Genomic DNA, 25,001 nt, shown 5'->3' with positions numbered 1-25,001 from the left:
CTAACCTGGTGTCCAGGTGGTGAGGACTGAGGAGGTGGGAGGTGGAGCCCCAGGGGCCAGTGTAGGGTGGGGGCAGGGTGGGCCTGGGGTGCCAGAGCCTCTGTGACCCCGATGACTTGCAGGGCATCCTGGGGTCCGGCTTTGCCCTGAAGGTCCAGGAGCAGCACCGGCAGAAGCACTTTGAGAAGCGGCGGAACCCGGCCGCAGGCCTGATCCAGGTGAGCCGGGCGGCCCCCTCAGGACCCGCGGGGCCCCCCGACCTGGCCCCCTTGCCTTCGGGAGCAAAGGCCTGTGTGGTGCGGCCCCTGTCCGTGGACGGGCCCCTGTGCCTCTGCAGGAGCCCGCTGGGCATGGGGAGTCCAGCTCGTGTGCTGAGAGCCAGGCTGAGGCCCGCGGCCGCGCGGCAGCACAGCCCCGGCGGTGAGATGCTGGTGCAGCCGGGCTTCCCTTGTGGGCCCCCAGCCCCGGGCCAGACTGGCACCGGTGCCACCGAGCTGCCTTTCACGGTGTCCTGGCAGGCAGAGGCGTGATCACACCTGTCCTGCACTGGGGGGGTGGGGCTCAGAGACCCCCCCCGACTCAGGGAGCCCGGAGGTGCTGAGCTCCCCGATGCCACTGCCAGCCCCACTCCATGTCCTGAGCTGTCCCCAGAGTTTGCCTTGGCTTCACTCACCTGGAACCTCGCAGGGCTCAGGCAGCACCCTGGTGGTGTCTGTCAGATGCAGAGGCAGGTGTGCTAGCTGCAGCCGCTCGGGCCAGGGAGAGCCGGCGGGACCAGCAACGGACCTGCTGAAGGCCCTCGAAAGAACAGGGGGAGCAGACACATGGGAAATTAGGACTCTGGGAAGACCCCCAAATACTGGGGGACCTAGAAGGCCACGTGCAAGTCCGTGGCGGGATGCAGGGTCAGAGGAGACGGAGAAGCCTGCCCCTCAGGCTGACCTTTGGGCGGGGAGTGCAGGCTAGCGCAGTGGCACGTGACCAGATGTGAAGGAGGGACCAGCGCAGAGACGGTCCGCAAAGGCTGGGCCTCTGCTTCCTCTTGGGCTCCCCGGGTTTGAGGGAATGTCTGTCCAAGGCGCTCGCTGAGCACGGAGCTCATGGGACGGAGACGTGAGCGACTGCACACAACGCGGACTACGGCGTGTTCAGGGCAGTTTGGAAAAGTCCTTACACAAACAACAACGGCCCAACACGCAGCCACAACGGACCCTGGCGCAGGGCAGGGCCTGGCCTCCGGAGGGTCCACCTTACAACGTACAAAACCTCCCGCTTATGGCACAACTATGAGGCGGAAGGGGAAGAGAGGGAAAGAAAGGGGCACGGAGAATATTTGAAGAAATAAGGTTGAAAACGTCCCAGATGTGATGAAAGTCATGGATCTCCAAATCTAGGAAGTTCAGTGAACTCCACTGAGTCACAACAGATCCACAGTGAGACGTTATGGTTTAAGGGCTGAAACCCAAAGACAGAGAGGACCTTGGTGACTTTTCAGGGACGACGATTCTCAGTGACATTGAGTGTGGAAGCCACAGGCAGTGGGGTGACACGTTTAAAGTCCTGAAGGAAAGATACTCTCAAACAAGAACTATATTTCTGGGAAAACCACCCTTCAAAAATGAAGGAGAAATAAAGACGTTGCTGAGGGAGTGCGTCATGGGGAGATCTGCCCACGCCAGACGCTGAAGGGCTTCCTTCCTGCAGCGGGAGGGAAGGACGCTGGACTCAAAGCTAGCCACCTGAGCGCTGGCGGAGGTCACTGCAGGCGCAAATGCAGGAGCCAGCAGCATTACCTTTTTGGTTTGAAACTCATTTTTCCCATATGATTCCGAAGGTGGATGAACAGAACGTGGAGTTGCCCCTCAAACAGAATCATGTTCAGTCTTAAAAAGAAGGAGGCGCACGGATGGGCTTCGAACGCGCACCCCGTGAGAGAAGCCAGCACCAAAGGCCACACGTTATGGGTCCCTTAGAAGGAAACCCAGGGGGACTGTGCAGCTTGGGGGTGCCCGGGCCTGAGGGGACATGGGGGGTACTGCTGATGGGGCTGGGGTGGTTCATTCTTGGGGTGGCAATGGGGACCAGGGAGTGGCGAGGCTTACGCAGCAACGGGAATGTGCTAACTGACACAGGAGTGTACGCTGGAAAGTGTTTAAAATGGGGACTTCAGTGTAATTCCATGACACGTACAAAAGTGGGGGACAGGGGTCCGGGCCAGGCTGAGGACGGCCTAACTGGCAGGCCAGGACCCCACGCTGGGGGCCGTCATGCTTGGAGGACGGAGGCCTGCGTCCCCCATCCCCAGCTCCTGAGTTTGCACAGACGGGCATATCCCCTCAGGCCTAGGGGGTGTCAGGGAAGACGGACGAGGAAAGGCAGCTGGGCTCCACCTGCCCCACTGCCAGCCCCCACCAGGCAAGGTGACGATCACGTGGTTCCATCTACAGAGGGTACACTGAGGCCTGAGGGGGCGGGGACCCCCGAGGGGGCCCCGGGATGGGGGAGGGCCCGCCTGCCCCGGGGCTGACCGCCTGTCTCCCCCGCAGTCCGCCTGGAGGTTCTACGCCACCAACCTGTCGCGCACAGACCTGCACTCCACCTGGCAGTACTACGAGCGCACGGTCGCTGTGCCCATGTACAGGTACCGCCGCGCCGCCGCCCGGCCGCCGCCCGGCCGCCTGCCATCTCCCATTGGTTCTGATACCCCGCTTTTTGTTGTTCATTATTTTGATTGATTTCTGTTTTTTTTTTTTTCTTTAAAATGTATGTACTTTTCAAAACGGAGTTCCGTGTGTGGTTTATTTCGCTGTTGATTTTGCTTTGTTCCATCACTCGCGGCTTTTATTTTCACCTCCATCACCCCACTCAGCCCCCTCGCCAGGTGCTCGGTGCCATGGGCACTGTGGGGACCCCCTCCCCCGAGAGCTCAGGCACACGCCCTGGGTACAGTGGCCCTTGGGGCGGCCGTACACACACTTTAGAAGACCAGGGTCTCTGCACGGAAAAGGAGGGCGACCCCAGACCACAGCGAGGCTCTAGGACCAGGAGACCCACGTACCCTGGGGTTCCAGGCGGCCTTGGGCGGGCGAGGGGGCGGGAAGCCCCATCTGGGTGCAGGTGGCGGAGGAGCCAGTACGCCCAGGGGGCCATGGGGTCAGCAGGCCAAGTGCTTCCCAGGCAAGAGCAGCTGGCAGCCCCGACAAGCATGGCCACCCCAGTATCTGTGCCTGACGCTTGCTTAGATGGAGGTCTGGGGACCGCCTGGTGTCCATGTGGGCCTGGTGCCTCGGTGGGTGGGCGCCGCCCTACCGTCCACCCAGAGGGGTGAACCTGAGCCCTCGGGCTTCCTGCCACCCCCGTCCCTGGGTGTTTCCACCCCTGGAGTCCTCACCTGCGTAGGGTCCTGAAATCAGGGATGGCCCGGCAGGCCGGAGGCTGTCCCCACCTGCCGTTGGCGCCAGAGGGGATCTGTCACCCAGGAAGAGGGAGCTGCCCCCACCCCGCGTCCACCCGGAGCGCTCTGCCACCCGTGGGGTGCACCGCCCTGCGCCCCGCCTCCTGCGGAGGCAGGTGGAGCTCATGCTAACGTTCTCTGTTCTGTTGTTCCCCCACTTCTCCTCGGCTCCTTCTTTCGTTTTCATTTTCTTATCCCGTTCTTTTTAAATTTCCGTCCTTCCCCTTGTGTGCGTGTGAACACACTTGAAAGCTCTCAAGCTCAAACCTACGGGGCTTCCAGGTAGGAAATGCATGAGACGAGGCGTGTGGTGTGGTCTGTGCTCTGTGTGGGGCTGCTGGGGGGCCGCCCCGGTGCCCAGAGCGGGGGGCCGCCCGCCTAGGCCCTGCCCCTGCCCCGGCCCCCACCTCCGGCCCGTCTGTCCCTGCCTGAAGCACACCTCCCCCACCTCCCTCGGTTCCTCTGGACTGCGCCCTGCCCCGCCTCAGGCGCTTTCTCATGCTCGGTCCCTCTGTCCCAGGTTGTCTCCTGGTCCTTGTCCTGCTTCCTGCCTTGTCTCTGTGGCTGGGGTCGCTCCCTGGTGCCTCCACCCTCACCCCAGGGGCCCTGCATTGCCCAGGCAGAGGTGGTGGAGCTGGGGGCTTCCATGTCCCAGCTCAGGGACACCGCAGTGGGCCCCGCTCCCGGCAGGTAGTCCACCCTGCACATGGGGCCTCTGAGCCTGTGTGGGGCTCCCAGTGGGCTCACTCCAGCGAGGGGAGACCCAGACCCTGAGGGGAGAGTGGCCTGTGGTCAGTCCCTCCATCTGCACAGGGCTCTCTCCTGCCTAAAGGGAAGAAACGGGGTCCTTGGCCCAGATTGGGGGGTGCTGAGTTGCTGCAGGGAATTTCACCCCACACAGTGTCCCTCCCTTCTCTGTGGAGTGGGTGGGCACCCGGCACAGTCCCCACCCACAGCCCTGCAGAGCGAGGGGCTGCTCTCGCCGTGTGGACAGAGCTGGGGTCTGGGGCAGATGCTCTCCCCTGCCACCTCCAGGGGTCACATCCTTCTGTGGCGTGGAGCGTGGAGCTGTGTTAGGGAGTCCACCTGCCAGCCCCAGAGGGGAGGAGGGTGCAGAACTGGGCAGTCAGGGCCAGGCTCCACAGAGGGCTGGGCGGAGCAACACAGGCACCCCCACGTGGCATGGGACCTCAGGCCCCACGGAGGGGAAGGTGGTGATGTTAGCGGGGACCCCCATCTGCTGCCCTGGGACTCCTGGGGAGACCCTGCTTCAAGCCCGACAGGCTCCTCGACCTGGGGGGTATCCTGAGTTCACCTTCTCCAGCCAGTCCAGGTGCCCCATGACCTGCAGAGGTGCCCCTTCCCAGTCCTGGGCCTGGGGGTCCCCAAGAAGACTGGCTGTGGCTCTGTGCTGGGGTGCTCCTGATGCACCCCCCACTCCTCCCAGCACACTGCACCCTCATCCTGCCGCCCTCCCACCCTCGGAGGTGACAGACTGTGTGTGCATGGTCCCGCGTGTGGCGTGTGGCCCTGCATATGGTGTGGCCCTGCGTGTGGTATGTGGCCTTGCACATGTGGGAGGCCCTGTGTGTGTGTGGCCCTATGTGTGGTGTGGCTCTGTGTGTGGTGCATGGTCCCATGTGTTGTACATGGTCCCACGTGTGGTGTGTGGCCCTGCGCGTGGTGCATGGCCCCGTGTGTGGTACATGGTCCCACATGTATGTGGTCCCATGCGTGGTTCGTGGTCCCGTGTGTGGTGCATGGTCCTACGTGTGGTACATGGTCCCGTGTGTGGTGCATGGTCCTAGGTGTGGTGTGTGGCCCTGTGCGTGTATGTGGCCCTGTATGTGTGCGTGGTCCTGCGTGTGATGGGTGGTTCCACATGTGGTGCCTGCTCATTGCTGCCCCAGCCCATGTTCTGCCCCTGCTGCTGCGTGTCCAGGGCATGGCGTCCCACCTGCATATCTCTAACCTTGGACCTGCGTGTGGGGGGCCATCCTGGGGTCTCCAGTGGGTGTGTGTCGAGGGCTCTGTGCTCCCGGGTCCTGTGCTGGGGACTCTGCTGGGCCCACAGCTGAGCACCCTGACTGCCCAGTCTCCTGCTTAGTGTGACCCACGAGGACAGCAGATAGCCCTGGGTGGGGGCAGGGAGAGCTCACAGGACAACCCTTCCCCAGCATGCCCTGGCTTGGCTGTGCCAGGCCTGCAGAGGGGACAGTGACTGGCCAGGCTGCAGGGACGGGGAGGGGCCAGGGCAAAGCCAGAGGCTGCGGCCAATGTCAGGGTCACGTGGATTCCACAATCTTTCTATTTTGGAGCCACTGAGTGTTTGAGCATGAACGTGACAGGGACCTGTCACGCTGAGGGTGGTGGGCGTCCAGGTGAGGGGGGCTCCAGCCTGGCCTGGAGGCAGAAGGGCAGAAGGATCCCGGCAGGCGTGGGGCTGAGTCCTGGGGTGGGGCAGTCCAGAGGGGACAGCGCGGAGGGGCCAGGGTGAGACAGACAGCCCCCGGGCGGGTCAGGGGCCCCCAGAGTCAAGAGGACGGAGGCTGGGAGGGGTCATAGTGGGGGGTGGCTGGGTCAGGAGGGAGGGGGCAGGGAGGTGGGAGCCTCCTGGTCAGCAGACCCCTGCCCTGTGTGGAGGCCGGGCCTCAGCTCTGCTCAGTCGACATGGAGGTGCTGTCTGGGCCTGCCCGGTGGCCGGCAGGTCGGGGCAGCCCACAGGCTGTGGCTGGGTCTGGGGAGTGGGGGCTCAGCTCCCAGGGTCCCGGGGCTCCCCAGCAGGGCTTCTCTGCACCCTGAGCCTCTCCCGGCTCTGCAGAGAGGGGCCCGGGAGCCTGAATCTGCCGGGTCCTGTGTTGCAACTGTGCCTGCCCTGGGGCACTCAGGGAATGGAGAGGGGACGAGGGGCCAAGCCCCCCACCTGCTCCACCTGCTCCGCGCGGTCAGTGGCTGGGGCCTCTGTGAGTAACGGCTGGGCTCTGCCCCCGCCCTGGCCGTGGGGTCTGGCCACTGGCCACTTCCAGGGCGAGGCCCCCGGAGAGGTGCAGCTGGAGACCGTCTCCCAGGACCCTGGGTTGCCTGCCCCAGACCTCTTCTCTTTCTGCCAGGGACAGGCCCCAGCCCCTGTCCCCCGGGCTCCCTGCGTGGGGTGGATGCTGGTGAGGGGCGAGGTGTCCCCAGGCTCTGGCTGGCGGGGGCTCATCGGCCTCTCCTGCCTGCAGACTGATCCCACCGCTCAACCAGCTGGAGCTGCTGCGGAACCTCAAGAGTAAATCCGGCCTCACGTTCAGGTCAGCAGAGGGGCTGGTGGTGGCATGGGCAATGGGGGGGGGTGTCCACCATTCTAGGGGGCCCTGCTGCCCACGGGCACAGAGCAGAGGCAGGACACCCCGGCACGGGGGCCACGGGACCTGGTGACACCCAAGTGCTTGGCACAGGGTGGAGTGGGGGTGCCGAGGAGGGTGGCTCCTGTATCAAGAGCTCGGAGTGGGCAGAGCAGCTGAGAGGGTCAGTGCTGCCCCCGCAGAGACATGTCCGTGGCCAGGAGCCCGTGAGCGCCCCCTTATTTTGGAAAAGCCTTTGCCTATGTGATTAAGTGAAGGGTCTCAGCATGAGGCTGCTCTGGATCGACCTAAATCCAATTACAAGCGTCCTTGTTAGAGAACTCAGAGACGGTCAGGGGATGAAGGTGGGGATCAGGTGAAGTGGCCACCAGCCCAGGGGTGCCTGGATCTACCAGGCGTGAAAGGACTGGCCCCTGCAGCCTCCGAGGAGCGGGGGCTCCAGCTCCCCAGTGTGGTCGCCTGGCCTCTGGAATGGTTTCTGTGGTTTGAGCCCCCAGTGTGTGATCCTTGATCAAGGCAGAGACAGGAATCACAGGTCCCCATGTGGGAAACGGGGCACTGCGGTGACAGTTGCCGGACCGTGCGGAAGTGGCCCTGGCCCCGGGTGACAGGCAGTGGGTGGTTTGTGGGGACTATGAAGAACCTGAGTTGTTCAAGGGAAGTGCTGCTGGGAATGGGGACAGGAAAGACGACTGTTCCCAGTACGTTGCTGGACAGACTGACGGACGGGAAGGAGGCCGTTCGCGGAGCCCCAGGGTGCCGAGGGGGTGTCTGGAAGCACCTTTGTGGACCCACTGGGGCCCGGCTGGGTGGGGGCGGTGTGGCCTGGTTTCTCCTGCTGCTGGTGGAAAATGCGGGAAGGAGTAGCGAATCCAGAATCCAGGGAGGAATTGCTGAGCAGAGACACCAGCCTCGCAGAGGTGGGGTGTCAGCTGTCTGGACTGCGAAGGACAGTGGATTGGGAGAGCCACTGGGGAAAAGTGGGCTCTGGGGACAGGGCCGCTTGTGGGGCGGGACGTCATGGGAGAGACTCCATGACTGGTGGGTTCTGTCATCCCTGAGGGCAGAGGCTGGCATGGAGATGGGGCTCCAGGAGAGACATGGGAGCCCAGCTGAAATGGCTGGAGCTCCTCTTTCCTCCAGGACCTGCCTCCTTGGGGGTGCAGGGTCCCTGGGCTGAGGGTGGGACAGGCCGGGGTGGGGATGTGCTGGGTGAAAGGGCGGCCCACTGGTCCCAGGGTGGGATGCGCCGGCGGGGTCAGCCCTGACCGTCTTGTTGCTTCTGTTTCAAGGAAGGAGCCGCAGCCGGAGCCGTCCCCCAGGTCAGTGCCCCCCGCCCCCACATCTGCATGCACATCGCCACTGGGGGGCCCATGGGAGTACCGTGTGGGGCTGTGATGGAACCCTGCCAGCGCTAATGACCGGTGTCGATGTGGGTCCCTGAGTCTGCTTCCTGTGTTTCCCTGGGACTGCGGGCCCCACCACTCTGGGGTGAGAACCCGGCAGGGCCAGTGCTGGGGGTTGGGGCAGGCGGTACAGCAGGGCTGCTCCGAGGACAGGTCCTCACTGCCAGAGGGCAGATCCCGGATGGTTTAAGGTTTCTGGGGCTAGTAGCACGGTTCCTTTTGTGGCGCAGGGCCTTCTGTCTTCCCGGGCGCCTACAGGTCCCTGCCTCTCTGACCTGCAGCAGGCAGGCGGGCAGGAAGCCCCAGGAGGGACGAGGCGGGTGTCTCTGCTACAGGCGGGGAGGGCTGGTGCCCGCTCTTGCTGGTGTTAAAGAGAAAATCCAGGCTGCGCCACCGCGTCATGTCTGATCAACGGCAGCCTGGCGGGGTGCCCCCGTGCTGCGTTCTCTGGGGTCCCCCAGCACCCTGTCCACACACTACAGAGGGAGGCCAGTCCCCCCGATCATGGGCCAGAGACGTCGCCCTCCCACGCCCCACCCCGCGCGCTGGGGCCCCTCCTGAACCAGAGGCAGCTCCGCTCACTCCTGGCTGGCTGCTCAGGTGGGGGAGGTGGAGTTGGGCTGAGACCACCCGCTCCCACTGCCAGAGCCGGAGGAGGGCGCACTCCCCGCCCCGCGTCCCCCAGAAGGGAGAGACCGCTGTGCCCAGAACTGCAAAGCTGGGCGGTGCTTCTGCCCTGAACGGTCCGAAAAATCAGCAGTGAAGGGGCCCCTCGCAGAGGCTGAGAAAACGGACATTGGACCGGAGTTGGCTTAGTTATTTATTTTTAAACTATCTCTTGTTTTTACTGATCCTTTTTTTTTTTTTTTAGTTCTTTTAAAAGATTTTATTTGTTTTTAGAGCAAGGGGAAGGGAGGGAGGGAGAAAGAGAGGGAGAGAAACATCCATGTGTGGCTGCCTCTCGTGTGCCCCCAACTGGGGACCGGGCCCAAAACCCAGGCCTGTGTCCTGACCGGGAATCAAACTGGCGACCCTGTGGCTCATAGGCTGGCACTCAGTCCACGGAACCCCAGTGGCCAGGGCTGCAGCTGGATTCCCTGTGGATGACCGGGTGGCCTCTGTGCCTTGCTTGCTGTCCGGCCCACCCGCCCATCCGTCCATCTGTCTGTCCGAGGCCCCTGAGGCCTGACGCGGCTCCGTAGGCTCATGGTCCCGGCTTTCCTCTCCTCCCAGCAACTCTGGTCTCAGCCTCTCTCTCTCTCTCTCTCCTCTCCTGCCCTCCCCTCCCCCAATCTGCAAATCCCCCCCCCCCCCAAGCGCCTTTAATCATGTCTCTGCCCTTCTGGGCCCTTTCCCGTCGCTCTGTCTTTGGGAACGAGGCGCTGACCTTGAAAGAAGGACTCAAGGTGAGGACACGCGGGAGCCCCCGGGCTCTGCTCCCTGCTTCCCGCTCACTGATCCTCCGTCTCCTCCCCGTGTGTCCCGTGTCCCTGCCTGCCCGTGACCCCGCGGCTTCCCTGGGGCCAGCCTGGCCCAGCCTCCCCTGGGAACCCAGGCCCTGCCCCCCCGGGAGGCACACCTGTCAGCCAGGTAACGGAGGGGGTGTTGCTGTTCCCTCCCCTGGGCAGCCACGGACCCTCCAGTGTGGGAGAAATCATTCTGCCACTCGTACCCGTGAGGAGGTGGGTGTCCCGGGGTGCCCGGGAGGAGACACTGCCCCGTGAAGTGCGGGTGGACGCAGAGACCCTTGCTCAGCTCCTGTGACACCGCCCCCCCAGGGCCTGGCTCTTGGTGGGCATGCCCCTTGGCTGTGGGAGCGTCAGACCAGGGCCGCGTGCGCCGAGTCGGAGCTGGGGGCCAGCACAGCCAGGGGTCTCCCTGTGCTGCTCTGCGTGTGTCTCTGACCCGCCCTCTGACCTTTCCCATTGCTGACTGCTCCACCCCCGCCCATCCCTGGAGGAGACTCCTGCCCCCCCGCCGCTTGCCCCTCGTCCATGTGGGCCCCCCTGTCACAGGCCTGTCTGTCCAGTCTGGTCTTGGTGCGTGTGTGATGTGTCTTCATCCTTGAGGGCCCGGTTCCCTGGGCTTGGTGGCCCAGCTTGCAGACGGCTGGCACTCTGGTTGGCTGAGGTGGCAGGGAAACCCCAGAGGCTGGCCCTGTACTCGGGGGTGGGGGGTGCCAGCAGCCCACCTGCCTGGCTCCATCAGGGTCAGGGGCTGTGCTGCCCCATGCAAGAGCCACTGGCCAGGTGCGGCTGTTTAAGTTTTCACTGAAATGAACACAGTGAGCAAGCTGGTCCTGTCTTGTGTGCTGAGGAGCCATGTGCAGGGACAGAGGTGGGAACCGTCCCCGGAGGCAGCGGTGGCCAAGGGGCCCTGGGAAGTGCTTCCAGGCAGGCGACAGAGCAGGGAGGTTTGCAGCAGCAGAGCTGGCCGGGGTGCTGGTCACAGCACGACCCTTCACAGGGGCTGGAAGCCACCCTCACCGTCCTCTTTCCCGGGGCCAAGCTGGAAGGTGGGGGCTGCCCCTGCAGGCCTGGGGGTTCCCGCCTTTAGCTATCTGGCACGCTGTGATGGGCCTATGGCTGGCATGGGGGTGTCCTGGGAGATAACGTTTGCCCCACATTTGAGGGGGTTCTGGGAACAGGTAGAGCTCCTGAGTGGGGGTCCAGGTCCTGGGGAGCCCGAGTCACAGGGACACCCGCCCACGTGCGGGCCTTGCAGCGTCAGCGGCAGCCCAGCTCCCTCCCGCCGGGACCCAGCCTTCCAGCAGGTCCTGCCCTCCACCCAAGAGACAAGGCAGGTCCCCTAGGAAGGGAGCTGGCTGGGCACCCGGGGTCCCCCTCGGAGGGCGATACCAGGAGGGCTGGTGTGGGGCTCCAGGGAGCCTGGGCGTGCCCTTTGCACTTGCGTGGAGAGAGGCATCTGGACTCCAGCAGGTGCCTCTGACGTTCAAGTGAACATGTGCCCAGAGAGACCCCCTTCCCGGGGCGGGGACCCTCAGCGCACCTGGGCTCCTCAGGCGCGTGGTTTGAGAACTGCTGTCCCAGGAGCAGCAGCTTCGAAGGCAGGGGGAGCGGGAGAGGCCCCAGGAAAACGCAGGACTTCGTTTGTTGCTTTCGTTTCTGCTTAAACGTGCGTGTGTCCTGGTGAGGAGATAAGTCCCAGGCTGTCGGGAGGTCCTGGGGGTGCTGACCATTGGAGGAGCGTTTCCTGCAGACCCTCCGCCCCGCACAGGGCCTCCTCTGCTCACGGAGGCGGAGTCACAGGGACCTGGAGTGAACGGACTCTGGGCCCTGAGCCCCTTCTCTTTAGCTTCCCTCCAGGTGGAGGCAGCTGCCGCCTCCTGAGTGGACCGAGGCCCGCCGCCAGTCGGGCAGCTGGCCGGGCCCGGCGAGACCTTGCTGACTGGTTTGTGAAAGCAAACCGCACATTTTCCTCCCCAAAATGTGAGCTTTCTGGGACCCTGTCCCTCGGGAACAAGCCTTTCGCCACGTCGTAACCCACGTATTATTTCTTTGTTCGCATGAACATAGCAAAAAATAATACGTCTTTTCAAAGACGTGATCCCAAGCTCTGACTCTGGAAGGAAAAGGTATTTTTGGAGGAAAAAACAGGTATTTTTTTTTTCTCTCCAAAAATAGGGCACTATTTTCTTTCCCAGGCTGGCCGAAGACTCCTTAGGGTCCCTGCAGCCTCCTTACGGCCCCGAGCCCAGAGCGGCCCCAGGGGCTGGCGTGGCACCGCAGCGCGCCCGCGCCGCCTGCCCGGGGACTAACTGTGCTCTCCTCATTTCCAGTAAAGGCAGACTGTGCAGCCAGGGCCTGTGCGGATGCTGCCCCGGACACTCTAGGTACCGCGGACGCGGGGCACGGACGACCATCGCTGCACGTTCTTCCGCTCCACACACTGCCTGTTAGAGGTTCTAGATGAGCCGGGAGAAGCCGCCCTGGCCCTGGCCCCCGATTCTGATTGGCAGCTTGGCCCGAGGCCCGCACAGGGCAGCGCTAGGCACCCTCCGATTCCACGATCTTCTAGCCCACGCAGCAAGGGCCGGTGGGGGCTCGGAAACCCAGAAAGGGCGCTGGCCCCGGGCCCAACCGCTCGGGGAGACTTCCTCCTGGCGTCAGCCTAGCACCTCTACTAGGCACCTGAGGACGCTGCCCCTTACCGCCGGCTCGCTGCCTCGGGCAGCCCCGTCCGGTGTGTGCCCGGCTTCCCGGACGCACCTGCAGCCAGAGCCCCACGGCTCCCCGCCACATTCAGGCCTGGTTCTGGGCAGACTGGACACAGGCCGGCGGAGAAGCCGCCCACCCTCAGCACTGTGGGTGCCGTTCCTCCCCTGTCTGTCAGCTGGTGGGTGGGGGGGTGTCTTTCTGCTTGCTCCAGCTGCACCCCTGACCCCGTCCCCATCTCCTCCCGCCCGCCTCCCAGCTGGCCGCTGCAGCTCTGCCAGGTGTGAGCAGCTGTTCACCTGTCGTCAGCGCATGTGGGCGGCAGGAGGGGCCGTGCCGCAGGACCAGGCCCGGCAGCTGCATGCTTGCACCTCTGCATCTGCGCATGATCCGAGTCCTTCTGCCCTGAGAGGGGCTCAGGGGGCTGCCCCCTCCTGTCCATGCTCCCTGCGTGTTCACAGACATAGGCAATTGCGGGGAGACTCACAGCCCGGCAGAGGCCGTGCCGCCCGCCTGCAGCTGCGCCCCTGGTGCTCTGGCCGTGGCTGCTCCCTCGGGTCAGGGGCTGTGTAAGTCCAGGCCTGCTGTGCACAGCCTCACAAATGTCACTTCGTGCTCCCCCCTCTCCCGGGGCATCCGGGTCCAGTCACGGCCAGCAGCTCTCTGCGGATGCCGGCTCCCACCTGCTGAGCTGGGCCCTGTGCAGCCAGGATGCAGCCTAGTTCAGCCGGGGCCTCCCACTCGCCCCCTCCCAGTTTGCAGCTGGGCCCCTGTAGTTAGAATTTCGCCCTGAGGGCATGGCAGGCAGGGAGGGGATCTGGACCTCAGCTCTCTCCCCCAGACGCCCCTGAACATGGCCCCCAGCCCTACGTAAACCTGAAGGGCAGGTGTCTTGAAACCACTCTGTCCCGTGAGGGCCACCTGGCCGAGCCCCGCCCACGCACTGGCTGTGCCCTGTGCTTGTGAGAGGAGGGAGGGACCCCGGCATTTGGCTGTCTGGAGTCAGGACAGGTCCAGATGGCTGGGGGTGGGGGGCAAGTGTCTGCAGGCACTGAACCGCGGTGGCTGTGGGGACCCAGGCATCCACCCTGTGGCAGCCTCCAGCAGGGACCCACCCTGTTCTGCATTGGTGGGGGGGAATGGGGCCAGGCCAGACCAGGGCGGGCTCCACCCTCGTGGGGCCAGTTCCTGGGCCCCCTTGTGCTGCCCAGGCCACTGGTCCCGCCGGGGTCCCACCTCTCCTGGCTGGGCGGGGTCATCACTTCTCATGGTCTCCCTGCACCAGCTGGGGGTCTTTGTTGGGACAGAATCACAAAAGACGCCCCTTGGTTAGAGGCCCCCATGTTGCCTGGCACCGGGTGTCCTTTGGTCCCTATCTGCCTGGCTGGGCCTCACCCTGGGCTCGGCAGTTACGAGCTTGGGGCCAGTGTCTTGAGCAAGCCGACACCTCAGTCCTGTGCTCACAGGACACTCAGGGGCTCCCGGGGTACTGCCCCGCCCCCCGCCACAGTGGGCCTCACACCTGGGGGCCATTAGCCCAAGAGACTTTTCTCCCCGTTTTACAGAGATTCCTAAATTAGTGCAGACAATCCATGGGGCCCGGGGGCAGGGAGGGGCGCCGACCTGAGCAGGGGTACCCAGACTGGGCGAACTCGGTGCCGCTGCCTCCCCTCCGTGGCCAGTCATCTCTGTGCCACCTGACGGGCGTGTCCAGGCTGTGGGTTCCTGTGGAGGCCGAAGGAGGTGGCTGAGCCAGGGTAGCTGTGCCGGGACAGGCGTTAGGGGGTGAGGTGGCTCCCCACAGCCCCCACCCCGGGGCTGGTTTGTCACAAGCCACCAGGGGCAGCGAGAGGCCCTGATCAGAGGCCGAAGTGGGTTCACAGTCCCCAGAGCTTTGCTGTCCTCCCTCGGGCACATGGGGGCACTTCCCAGCAGGAGGAATCGAGGGGCTGCTTGGCCCCCTGGCCTGATGCTGCACCCAGACCGCAGTGACCAACCCCTGTCTCCTGGCTGCTGCCCAGAGGGACACATCTCCATGGTTAATAAGTGGACAAGGAGGCCCGAGGACCCCTGCAGGGCTGTGGCTGGCAGGCAGTGGCCGTCCCCTCCCTGCAGCCTCGGGCCAGGGCTCAGGACAGCAGGCCTGTTCCATCCGACGTGGCCGGCAGAGAGGGCCCATCCGGGCCCACCCACTGCATCCTCCAGGAGCGGGGAGGCTTGTTCCCGCTGCGTCCTAGAGGCAGGTGCAAAGCCTGCGCTGTCCCTGGGCAGAGGGGCGGTGGACAGGCACCACCCTCAGTGACGCTTCCCGTCCTGCAGCCTCACCCGGCTCCCGGGGCTGTGGAAGGCCCAGGCGTCAGCGTCAGACCTTCCCCCTCCTGACCCTGGGACAGTTACGAGGTGTGGAGGGGCAGACAGGGAACCTGCCAGGTGGCCAGGGGCCCACCTTGGTTCCCAGGGAGAAGCTGCTGCTGCTAGGCACTGGGGGACCTGTCCTGCTGTGGGTGTCCCCTTGGAGAGGGAGGCCTGGCTGGACAGTGTGGGCAGGGCTCGGGCCCCGTTTGGTGGTGGGCACAAGGGACCCCCCGGCCGGGCCATGCACCGGCCAGGACCCCTGGTGGAGCTGACCGCCCACAGCACCTCCCTCCTGCCTGGGCTCCAGCCCCCACAGCTGCCCGCCCCCCCTCCCCGGCAGTGTTTCTCGGGGGCTGAGTCTGCATCTCTCTCCCTTCCACGGGAGATGGCATCAGCCGAGAGCGGATGACGGACGTGAGGGTTCTGTCCAGAGTGACTTCTCCTGCTGTCTTTCTGTGTGTGTGTGTGTGTCTGTCTGTCCTGGGAGCAGTCAGAAGGTCAGTTTGAAAGACCGTGTCTTCTCCAGCCCCCGAGGTGTGGCTGCCAAGGGGAAGGGGTCCCCGCAGGCCCCGCCAGTCAGGCGGTCGCCCAGCGCCGACCAGAGCCTGGAGGACAGTCCGAGCAAGGTGCCCAAGAGCTGGAGCTTCGGGGACCGCAGCCGTGCACGGCAGGCCTTCCGGGTCAAGGGCGCCGCCTCCCGGCAGAACTCAGAAGGTGGGTCGGCTGTCCGCAACCAGGGTTCACGCCTCCCGGGTGCAGCTCCCACTCTAACCCTTTCGTCTTTGATTGGGGTGAAATTAAGGTCACCGAAGTTTCCGTTTTGAAGTGCACCTTTCGGGGGCCCTCGGCCCCTTCACTAGGAGGCCCCAGGACGGTCCATGCCCCCCACAGAGCCTCCATCAGCAGTCCCCCAGGCCCAGGCCTACGCCACACAGGGGGGCCGCACGGCACCTGTGCTTTGGTGTCTGGCTTTGTTCACGTGTGTTTCCTGGCTCTTCCACGGTGCTCGTGGGCCAGAGCTCCGTTCTGCCTCATGCCAAGTGATGTTCCCTTGTGACTGGGTGCAGACGCGTCCCCTCTATCCCCTCACGGACTGTGTCCCCTTCCACCCAGAAGCAAGTCTCCCCGGGGAGGACATCGTGGACGACAACAAGAGCTGTAACTGCGAGTTTGTGACCGAGGACCTGACCCCGGGCCTCAAAGTCAGCATCCGGGCCGTGTGGTGAGTGACCCGGGCGTCCCCCTCATGGAGCCCAGAAAGGGGCGTGGTCACTCTGTCCCTGGTATGAGGGCACGCGCTCTGGGGGACACCTTGGGGCTGACGCCCCTGGCTCCCAGCTCCTTGTGGCTCACCTCATGTCAGAGGGTGCACCTGCCTGTCACCCAGGCAGTTCGCGGGCGGCGGGAGGACGGCATCTGTCCACGTGGCTGTGCCCACAGACGGACAGCCAGTGTGTTTGGAGGGTGGGCGGCCCAGGCGATGGGGACAGGTTGTCCAGAGCACATTCTCAGAGACGCTGGGGGGCCAGGCAGGTGGACGCTGGGCTGGCCCTGCTTGGAGTGTGGCCGTGGCGGTCTCTGCCGGGGGCTCACGGCCCCTGCCCGCCCCCCAGTGTCATGAGGTTCCTGGTGTCCAAGCGGAAGTTCAAGGAGAGCCTGCGGCCCTATGACGTGATGGACGTGATTGAGCAGTACTCGGCCGGCCACCTGGACATGCTGTCCCGCATCAAGAACCTGCAGTCCAGGCAAGAGCCCTGGGCCAGTGCGGACATGCTGCGGGCGGGCGGGGCGGCGGGCGCGGCTGTGGGGGCGTGGTGGCCAGCCCTGCCCGGGCCACCTCCCAGCCGTCCCTCTCGGTGTCACACGGGCTTTCTGTTGTCTGTTTTGAACACCTCTGAGGTCTCTCCCTCCCCCCCGCCCCCCACTCTGCAATGTGTGTGTGCATACTCACACATGTATTGTGCACACACACACATGAACATGCAAGTGTGCGAGTGCAGTGCATAGGTCTCTGTGTGCGCGTGCACACACTCACATGCACATGTGTGCCCCTGTGATGTGCCCTGTACGCCGTGTGTCATGTGTGTGTGCATGTCGGGAACAGAGTAGTTCCATTGGGAGGAGGAGTGTGGGCGCTCAGTCAGGCGCCTCAGCACCTCCTCTGCCAGGTCCTCCGACCTCATGGCTGCCCCCACCTCCTGGGCAGGGGCGGGGCTGGGGGCACGTTCGTGCCGTGGTGGTCACAGGGCACACACTGCTGTCTCCAGGCCACTTGTGTGAGGACTGGCTTGCTCACCCCAGAAACCACATGTAAATGCATATATGCAGACACAAGCAAGGGCCTGGGGCACACACAGACCCATGTCCGCCCCAGTGTATACGTGTGCCGGCACACCAGCATGCTCTTAGCTTGGTGTCCACACACACACATATGCATCAAGTACATGTGTGCTCATAGATACCCACTCTCCACATGTATAAACAAGCTATGCACACACATGTGTTTGCGAGCAGGCTACATGGCAGTTGTCATGGGTCTCTTCTGCGGTGGGTCACATGCTCTTGCCCGTCAGAGTCCCTTCCCACCTGCGGCCCCTCCAATAAGGACTAGAAGCCTGGGCTGTGGGCGGGTCTGGGAAGTTAGGGGACAGCCCTGGGGGTGCAGCCCAGCTCCCAGCCCCTGGGCGGAGTGAGGTCAGCGTCCCCTGCCTTGGGGCACCTCCCCCGTCCTGCTCCAGATGCCAGGGGAGGGGGTCTCCCTGGGCCTTGAGCTGCTCCTATTGGGCAGGGTCAGGGAGTGACACCTTTCCCCGCCTGAGTGCAGTGTCCTCCCAGAGCATCAGCCAGGCCTGTACCATGCGTGAGCAAGTGTGTGTGCAGTTGTGCCTGGAGGAAACGTGAAAGTGTGTGAAAGCAAACACATCAGGTGTGCAAGTGTGCACAAACATGCAAGGTGCAGATGCATGTGAGCAACATGTGTGAGCATGCATACAACTGAGTGAGCAGATTGTGTGAGTGTGCCTATGAATGTGAGTCTGTCTGTGTGTGAGCAGATATGTGCATGCACACTTGTGTGCATGTGTGTGAGCACACATGTGCTGACAACATGTGAGTAGATGCATGAGTGTGCGTGTGTACATAAGCGGACTGTGAGCGCGTGTGCAGTGTGTGTGTGTGCACACGTGTGTGCGTGTGTGCGAGGACAGCTGCCTGCTGGGCCTGCCTCGCAGAGATCGCTGTAGCTTGGCGCTCGCCAGACTCTGCCCTAAACTTGCCCTTCCCCTCCTTCCCTTCGGGAACACCCAGCGCGCCCCCCCAGGACCGGCATCTGTCACTGGCTGGCAGACCTGCGTGTGCGTGTTCTCCGGGTAGGCTGGGCGCGGCTGTGGGGCAGCGCCCACCGCGTTGTGGCGCGTGGCCACCATTGTGAGAAGTGTCACTCTGTCGCTTCCGGCTGGGTCGTTCCTTCTGTCTCTGCAAGTCCCCAGCCACCCCCTCGTGGTGCTTCACGATGCGTTTGCTGGTGTCTCTTTTCTTGTTTACTCGCCAGGATAGATATGATTGTGGGCCCCCCACCCCCTTCAACTCCCCGGCACAAGAAGTATCCCACCAAAGGACCCACGGCGCCTCCGAGAGAGTCGCCCCCGTACTCACCTAGGTCAGGACGCCGACCCCTCCCGCCTGTGTCTGAGGAACAGCCAGCCCCCTTCGCCCAGGCCACATGACGGCAGGCCCACGCTGCACTTCCCACGACACAGGCCAGCCCGGGGCCCGGCGGCTGCGGCAGGGCCCTGGGAGGCTTTCCAAGGACACCCTGTGTGAGGCCCTCCCGGGGTGGGGCTCCCTGGGCAGAGGCCGAGGCCAGCGCTGCAAGGACTGGGGGCGTCCAGAGAGCAGGGAGGACCTTCAGGGCACCAGGGCTGCAGTGTCCTCACCCTCAGACCTCAGGACTGACTCAGACCCTTGCACCTGCCCGCAAGCGGGCTCTTCGGTGACAAATCCGGACGTCAGGCAAGCCTGGTGGCCCAGGGAGAGTGGAGTCCCGGGAGGAGGGATGTGAGGTCGAGGACAGAGGCACCCGGCTGTGCTGGCAGCTCGGGAGCAGAGGGGCTCAGGGGCATCTGGAGGCCGAGGGTCAGCATCTCAGGCACCTCTACCCAGTGTTCCCGGGGAACAGGCCTGACCCAGGGCCACCCAGACAGTAACTTCTGGGTCCCCTGCTTGGCCATGTCCCCCCATCGCGAGCCATCCTCCTGGGCACTGCTGCAGGGGGCGGAGCCGGCCCCCTCAGACAAAGGACACACAGTCACGCAGAGAAGGGGTTGGAAGGACAGTCGTGGCACGTGGGGGTGAAGCCTGACCCCTCGGCCCGAGCCCACAGGGGGTGGCACAGGCTCCCTGGAGGACCCCCTCCAGCCCCAGCGGGAGCAGCGGCAGGCCGAGCGCTTGCCGTGGCTCCCAGGGGACCAGCCAGGCGGGCAGCCTGTCATGTGGCGGGGTGAAGGCGCTGAGCAGCTGTGCCCGGACTGGGTGGACGCACGGAGCCATCGAGAGCCCCTCCTCCTGTCCGTTTCCCACTGGCATCTGCTTGGAGTCTGAGGGTCCCCCGCTGTTCCCCGCCCCCACCCCCTGGCCCTTTGGTGCATGAATCCAGCATGAGGCCCAGTGGAGCATGAAGAGGCTGCCCTGTGGCTGACATGAGCCTGAACCCCTCTTCTGCTTCCTGTAACAGAAAGGAAAAGCACCCCAAGTCCCCCCATCAGACAGGCAGGTGGCCCTGTAGTCAGGAAGGAAGCCCAGATGTGACCCTGGCCTGCTTGGTGGCCCCTGCACCCCAAACGTGAGAAGTGGGCTTTGTGCTGGGGGCTTCTGGCCAGAGGCAAAGCGGGGCCTCCGCCTGGGTCCCTGCTCCGCTCAGTGGCACCTGGCAGGTTCGCAAAAGCCGCCCCCACAGCTTGCAGACAGCCCGGCTCCCAATCCTGAGGGAGCGTCCACACACGCACGCTTCCGCAGCCTCCCAAGCCCGTCCTGCGCGGCAGGGGCCGTGGGCACCTTGCTGGTCAAACAGAAGCCTTGTCCCCGGAGGAAGCTTCCTTCTCCGCTCGCTGGCACCCATGGCCTAGGGCTTCGCTGAGGTCAGCTCAGCTGCATCCTGCACCCTGCACACATGCGCACACACACCAAGCATACACACATCGCACACAACACGCACACACATGTATGCACACCATATACAAATGCGGGCACATGTGTGCACAACTGTGCACACAACACATGCACTGTACACATGTGCACACATGCAAACACACACAGGCACTCTCTGTTTGGTGGTGGCTCCTCTGTCCCTCTTTGGTTGTATGTGGGCAGTTTCCGTGCTGGTCTGTGTCCCCCGCTCCCTGTCCTGGTGCATGGAGCCCCAATTCATTGTTCCTGCCTCCCTGCTTCTGTTGTTCCCGCTACAATTAACTCTGTCCCCACCAGACCGCTGGGCAGAGGGCTCCTGGCACATGATGAAGGAGGGAAGCTCGGGTGGGGCGGGGCTGGGGGAGCAGAGCTGAGGGGTGAATGGTCCCAATACCTTCATGTGCACCCTCACTAATGTGCCGGCCCACTGGAACGGGGTGGACAGGGAGCGGACCCCGAGGGTCCAGGACCAGGTGAGGACAGGTGCCTGGAACGCACCTGTCCCGGCACCTGCTGTCTCCAAGTCAGCTCTGGGCAAGGCCTGGGCCTGGACCTGGGGCTGGGGCCTGGCCCAGAGGAGGGGCCACAGGTCTCCACACCCTCCCGAACTCGTGCCCGGGGGCCTCTTCCCCGCAGAGTGGACCAGATCGTGGGCCGGGGCCCGGCGATGACAGACAAGGACCGCACCAAGGGCCCGGCCGAGGCGGAGCTGCCTGAGGACCCCAGCATGATGGGCCGGCTGGGCAAGGTGGAGAAGCAGGTGGGAGAGGCTGGGGTGCTGTGGGAGGGGTCTTTGAGCTCCCAGGAACATGGGGCCCATCACATCTCCTGAGCCCTCCCCGGCCTGGGGCACTTCCTTTCTGTGGCCACAAACCTTCAGGGCTAGGAGCTCCATTTCTGCCCCCTCCCTTGCCATGGAGGCACCCCCAGACTGGGGCCCTGCAGGTGGTCTCTGTCACACCTGGGGCCTCGTCCCCACTGCCCTGTCCTGGGAGCGAGTCCTCAGGATCCACACACAGGGACTCCCACTCGGCTTGGCTTCTGGGGCCGAGGGAGGAGAGGCCAGTGCCATCCCCCTGTGGTGATTGCTTGAAGGGCTGGGCCCGTGGTGGGGGGCCAGGCAGCCAGACTTCACAGCGGGTCCTGCGCTCTGAAACCTGGAGCCACCTGCAGTGACAGGTGGGGTCAGAGGCAGGGAGCAGCCTGCCCAGCAGCCCCTCTCACAGGTCCTGTCCATGGAGAAGAAGCTGGACTTCCTGGTCAGCATCTACACGCAGCGCATGGGGATCCCGCCCTCGGAGACGGAGGCGTACTTCGGGGCCAAGGAGCCTGAGCCGGCTCCGCCCTACCACAGCCCCGAGGACAGCCGGGAGCACGGGGACCGCAGCGGGTGCATCGTCAAGCTCATCCGCTCCACCAGCTCTGTCGGCCACAAGAATTTCTCGGCGCCCCCTGTCGCGCCCCCCACCCAGTGCCCGCCCTCCACCTCATGGCAGCAGGGCCACCCCCGCCAGGGCCACAGCACCTCGCCCGTGGGGGACCACGGTGCGCTAGTGCGCATCCCGCCGCCGCCCGCCCACGAGCGCTCGCTGTCCGCCTACAGCGGGGGCCACCGGGCCAGCACGGAGTTCCTGCGGCACGAGGATGCGCAGGCCGGCCGGCCCCTGGAGGGCGCGCTGCGGGACAGCGACACGTCCATCTCCATCCCGTCCGTGGACCACGAGGAGCTGGAGCGCTCCTTCAGCGGCTTCAGCATCTCCCAGTCCAAGGAGAACCTGGACGCCCTCACCAGCTGCTACGCGGCCGTGGCGCCCTGCGCCAAGGTCAGACCCTACATCGCAGAGGGTGAGTCAGACACAGACTCGGACCTCTGTACCCCGTGCGGGCCGCCGCCACGCTCAGCCACGGGCGAGGGCCCCTTTGGCGACGTGGGCTGGGCCGGGCCCCGGAAATGAGGCCCCACCAGTCTCTCCCTGACTCTCAGCCTTGAGGTTTCCAGCCGGGACCCTCAGGGCCTTTTCTTGGCGGCACGTGGTGGGTGCCCATGCAGGGAGCAGTGGCGGGCAGGGGGCTCCTCGGTCTCCACGATGGCGGTGATGAAAGTCCTTTTCCAATGGGGGCAGCCAGGCGGCTGTGCCCACTCTGCAGAGGGAGGCCCCGGTGGCAGTTGGCAGGGAGATGACAGAGGGCCGCCCATGGGCACAGCGTGCAGGTGGGGCCGGGGAGCAGGGCCAGGCTGTGGGTGCCCAGCGAGGGCCAGGCCTGTCCCCGTGAGGGCCCATCTGTGTGCGTGGCTGGGACGACACCCGCTGGCCTCCAGGTGCCAGCCAGAGAGCTGCCGGTCAGCATCGTCCCATCCTCCCTCGTCTCCAGGGCCCTGGTCTGGAGAAGAGGGGTGAGACCCCGGGGCCCCACGGAGCACGGCAGCGCTCAGACCTCCCGACCTCGGCTCTGCAGGGGTACCTGCTGCGCATGCTTCTGGAAGGGGGTCCTCGGGCCTTTTCCGATCACAGGAGATCTCGGGGGTGGGCACCCCTTGTCCTCCCTCCTCTGTTGGTCCCTGGGCTGCGTGAGCATTTCTGACAGAGACCTGAGTGTGGGCAGTGGTGCTGGTGGCAGGGACACTGCTCTGGGCTGCACTTATGTCCCAGGCCCCGGGACTGGGTGGTGTGGGGAACAGACTCCCCGCTGTCCTTTGCCGGGGTCCTGCTTCGCCTGTCCCCCATCAATGCCCCGAAAGGACCCTGGGCTGGATGAGGCTGTGACCACTGGGGAAAACTTTCAAAGCCTCCAAGTGTCGTTAGACGGAGGCAGCTCTGTCCTGTAAGTCAGTGGTCCCCAACCTTTTTGGCACCAGAGATCTGTTTCATGGAAGACAGATTTCCTGCAGGGCGGGGGCTGGGGAGGGGACAGGAGGCGGAGCTCAGGCAGCCATGCTCGTCCTGCTGCTCACCTGCTGCTCGCGGCCGTTCCTAACAGGCCATGGCCCACGGGCTGGGGGCCCTGCGGTAGGTCGTCTCTCCTGTCCCCGCTAGAGCCGACCGTTACCCACCCGCTCTCCTCTACTTACCGGCCCCTTGGTTATGGCCTCTTGGTGTCTTGGGAGTCAGGAACACTGATCTGCACCCTGGGCCCTGGGGAGCAGGGACCCCACCTGACTTTCAGCTGGGAGCCCAAAGGGAGCTGGGTCCTCAGCAGGGGGTGCGGGGCGCCTGGACTGGGTGATGGACAGCAAACTTGGCACCTGGAGCTCTGAGGCAGTGACCCCGTGGGTGCAGGGCCAGCCCAGCGAGGGCCACCGTGGAGCAGGTGCCCTGAGCACCAGGTCCAGGGAGGGCCGGGCTCCTCCTCTTGCCGCTCATCGGAGCCGGGCCGGCTGGGCCCAAGCAGCCTGGGAGAGTCACCTTGTCCTCCGGAAAGGACTTGGAGAGCAGCGTCCACGGGTCACGGGGTCCTGGATGTTGGGGCGCTGGTGTCTGGAGGCCTTCAGGAGTGGTGTCTGCTGTCCACAGTGGGGTCCACGGCACTGCTGCCAGGACACCCCGGTTCCTCCTCGGCTGGGGCTGCGGCATGGGCAGCTGGAGGGCAGGCTGGCCCCTGAACTTGGCGGCGGGTAGTGCTCAGGGCAGGGACCCATCGCTCTTCACGCTCAGGGCCGCAGCCTCCTGGGAGGAGTCTGGTGTAGAAGCTGCTGTGGGGCCTGGGGACTAGGTGCTCCCGCCAGCCCCGCACCCCGAATGTCTGCTCTGGCCCTCTCATGTCCTCGAGGGCAGCACTTGTCCAGCCTCAGGCCCCACAGTGACAGAGAAGTCCTTTCCAGTGAACACACCCGTGGCACCGGGTGGGACCCAGACCAGGGGTGCTCCCTTCTGCCTGCTTCTGGGTGAGGTCGGCCAGAGTTGTAGGAGAGTCCAGCCGTCAGTCCCAGGAGGGGTTCAGCAGGTGGGTCCCCGAGCCAAACGCATCTGCATCTTACCCACCCCCGGGAGGGTCAGAGCCGGGTCTCCAGCTGCGGCACCGTGTCCCCTGTCGGGCCGGGGCAGGTGTGTGCTGCAGGCCCTGAGAGGAGGCCCTTTGCCCCAGGAGAGGTTTTGTCCTGCGCCACGTCCCACGGGCCTCTGGTCCCCGAGCAGCTTACCAGGCCCAGGGGCCGGCAGCCAGAGCCAGGGGGGCCTGGGCGTTGCAGCAGGAGGGGCTGCATGGGAGTGTGGGGTGGCCTGGGGAGGCGATGGAGTTGGGGGTCCTGCTCAAGGGCCCCCACCTTCCGACAGAGGCTGGATGTTCCTCGGGGAGCTCTTGCTGTTGCGGGTACATGTGTGAGACAACAGGGTGGCTGGGCAGAGGTTCCCAGGACGAGCATGTGTGTTTGCTGAGGCACACACCCTGCACCACATGCACACGCATGGGCTCATGTCTGTATGCCTGCAGCACACATGCTCACACATGGGCATGTCCGGGGGCACGCATACCACACACACACATATGGAAATGCGTACGAGCACACACATGCACAGTACACAACCCACACGTGCACACACATGCACAAGGACACACACGCACGCTCACACCAATACTCACCCATGCATCACACGCGCCGCATTCAGACTTGGCAGCCCTTGGACCTCTCCGCTTTAAGGCATGAGGCGTTTGGGACTGCGGGGAGGTTGGAGCTGAGGTGGGGCTCTGGCCTCCCGGGCTCCTGGGCAGAAGCGGCAAAGGGCCCGAAGGAGTCCGTCCAGGGTCCCACGCTGTCCCCTCAGCCAGCCCATAGCTGACCGGAGTGTCTGGGCGGCCAGTGCCCAGAGGTGGCTCAGGGGAGGTCCTGGCCTCTGGGGAGGTGTCCAGACGTGATGCTGGGTGCCGCCCCCTTGGCCACGTGGCCTGGCCAGGTCGCCGCTGAGCGTGGTGCTGCCCTCTGCCTTTGTTGGCCCAACACCTCCCTCTTCCATCCGTGGAGAATCATGAGCCATGGCCCCAAACTGGGCCACTGGGAGGAGCCAGGGACCAGCCAGGTAGCAGAGGGCCCCTCCCGCCTGCTCAGCAACACCACCACCCAGCCCTAGGACCCCACGCTCCGCAG

At 64.7% G+C, this 25,001-nt stretch overlaps 1 protein-coding gene across 4 annotated transcripts in view; it reads left to right on the top strand.

Annotated features, from left to right (window-relative positions):
* Positions 1–22,034, top strand: part of KCNQ2 (potassium voltage-gated channel subfamily Q member 2) — a 37,451-nt gene extending 15,417 nt beyond the window's left edge. The window contains exons 7-17 of one of the 4 annotated variants that reach the window (XM_090286655.1): positions 123–218; positions 2,547–2,641; positions 3,707–3,736; positions 6,679–6,747; positions 8,094–8,123; positions 15,228–15,451; positions 15,851–15,959; positions 16,351–16,482; positions 18,288–18,395; positions 20,558–20,681; positions 21,148–22,034. In XM_090286655.1, the coding sequence (XP_090142781.1) occupies positions 123–218; positions 2,547–2,641; positions 3,707–3,736; positions 6,679–6,747; positions 8,094–8,123; positions 15,228–15,451; positions 15,851–15,959; positions 16,351–16,482; positions 18,288–18,395; positions 20,558–20,681; positions 21,148–21,876 (1,746 nt within the window). In that variant the 3' untranslated portion in view covers positions 21,877–22,034. The remainder of the gene's footprint in view (positions 1–122; positions 219–2,546; positions 2,642–3,706; positions 3,737–6,678; positions 6,748–8,093; positions 8,124–15,227; positions 15,452–15,850; positions 15,960–16,350; positions 16,483–18,287; positions 18,396–20,557; positions 20,682–21,147) is intronic. The other 3 variants (XM_090286658.1, XM_090286657.1, XM_090286656.1) reach the window with 3 other exon arrangements.
* The last annotated feature ends 2,967 nt before the right edge of the window (positions 22,035–25,001 follow it).

Source organism: Furipterus horrens, unplaced genomic scaffold, assembly GCF_987537825.1.
Source record: "Furipterus horrens unplaced genomic scaffold, mFurHor1.1.pri manual_scaffold_8, whole genome shotgun sequence".
NCBI classification, from domain to species: Eukaryota; Metazoa; Chordata; class Mammalia; order Chiroptera; family Furipteridae; genus Furipterus; species Furipterus horrens.
This window is presented reverse-complemented; position numbering and strand designations above follow the sequence as displayed.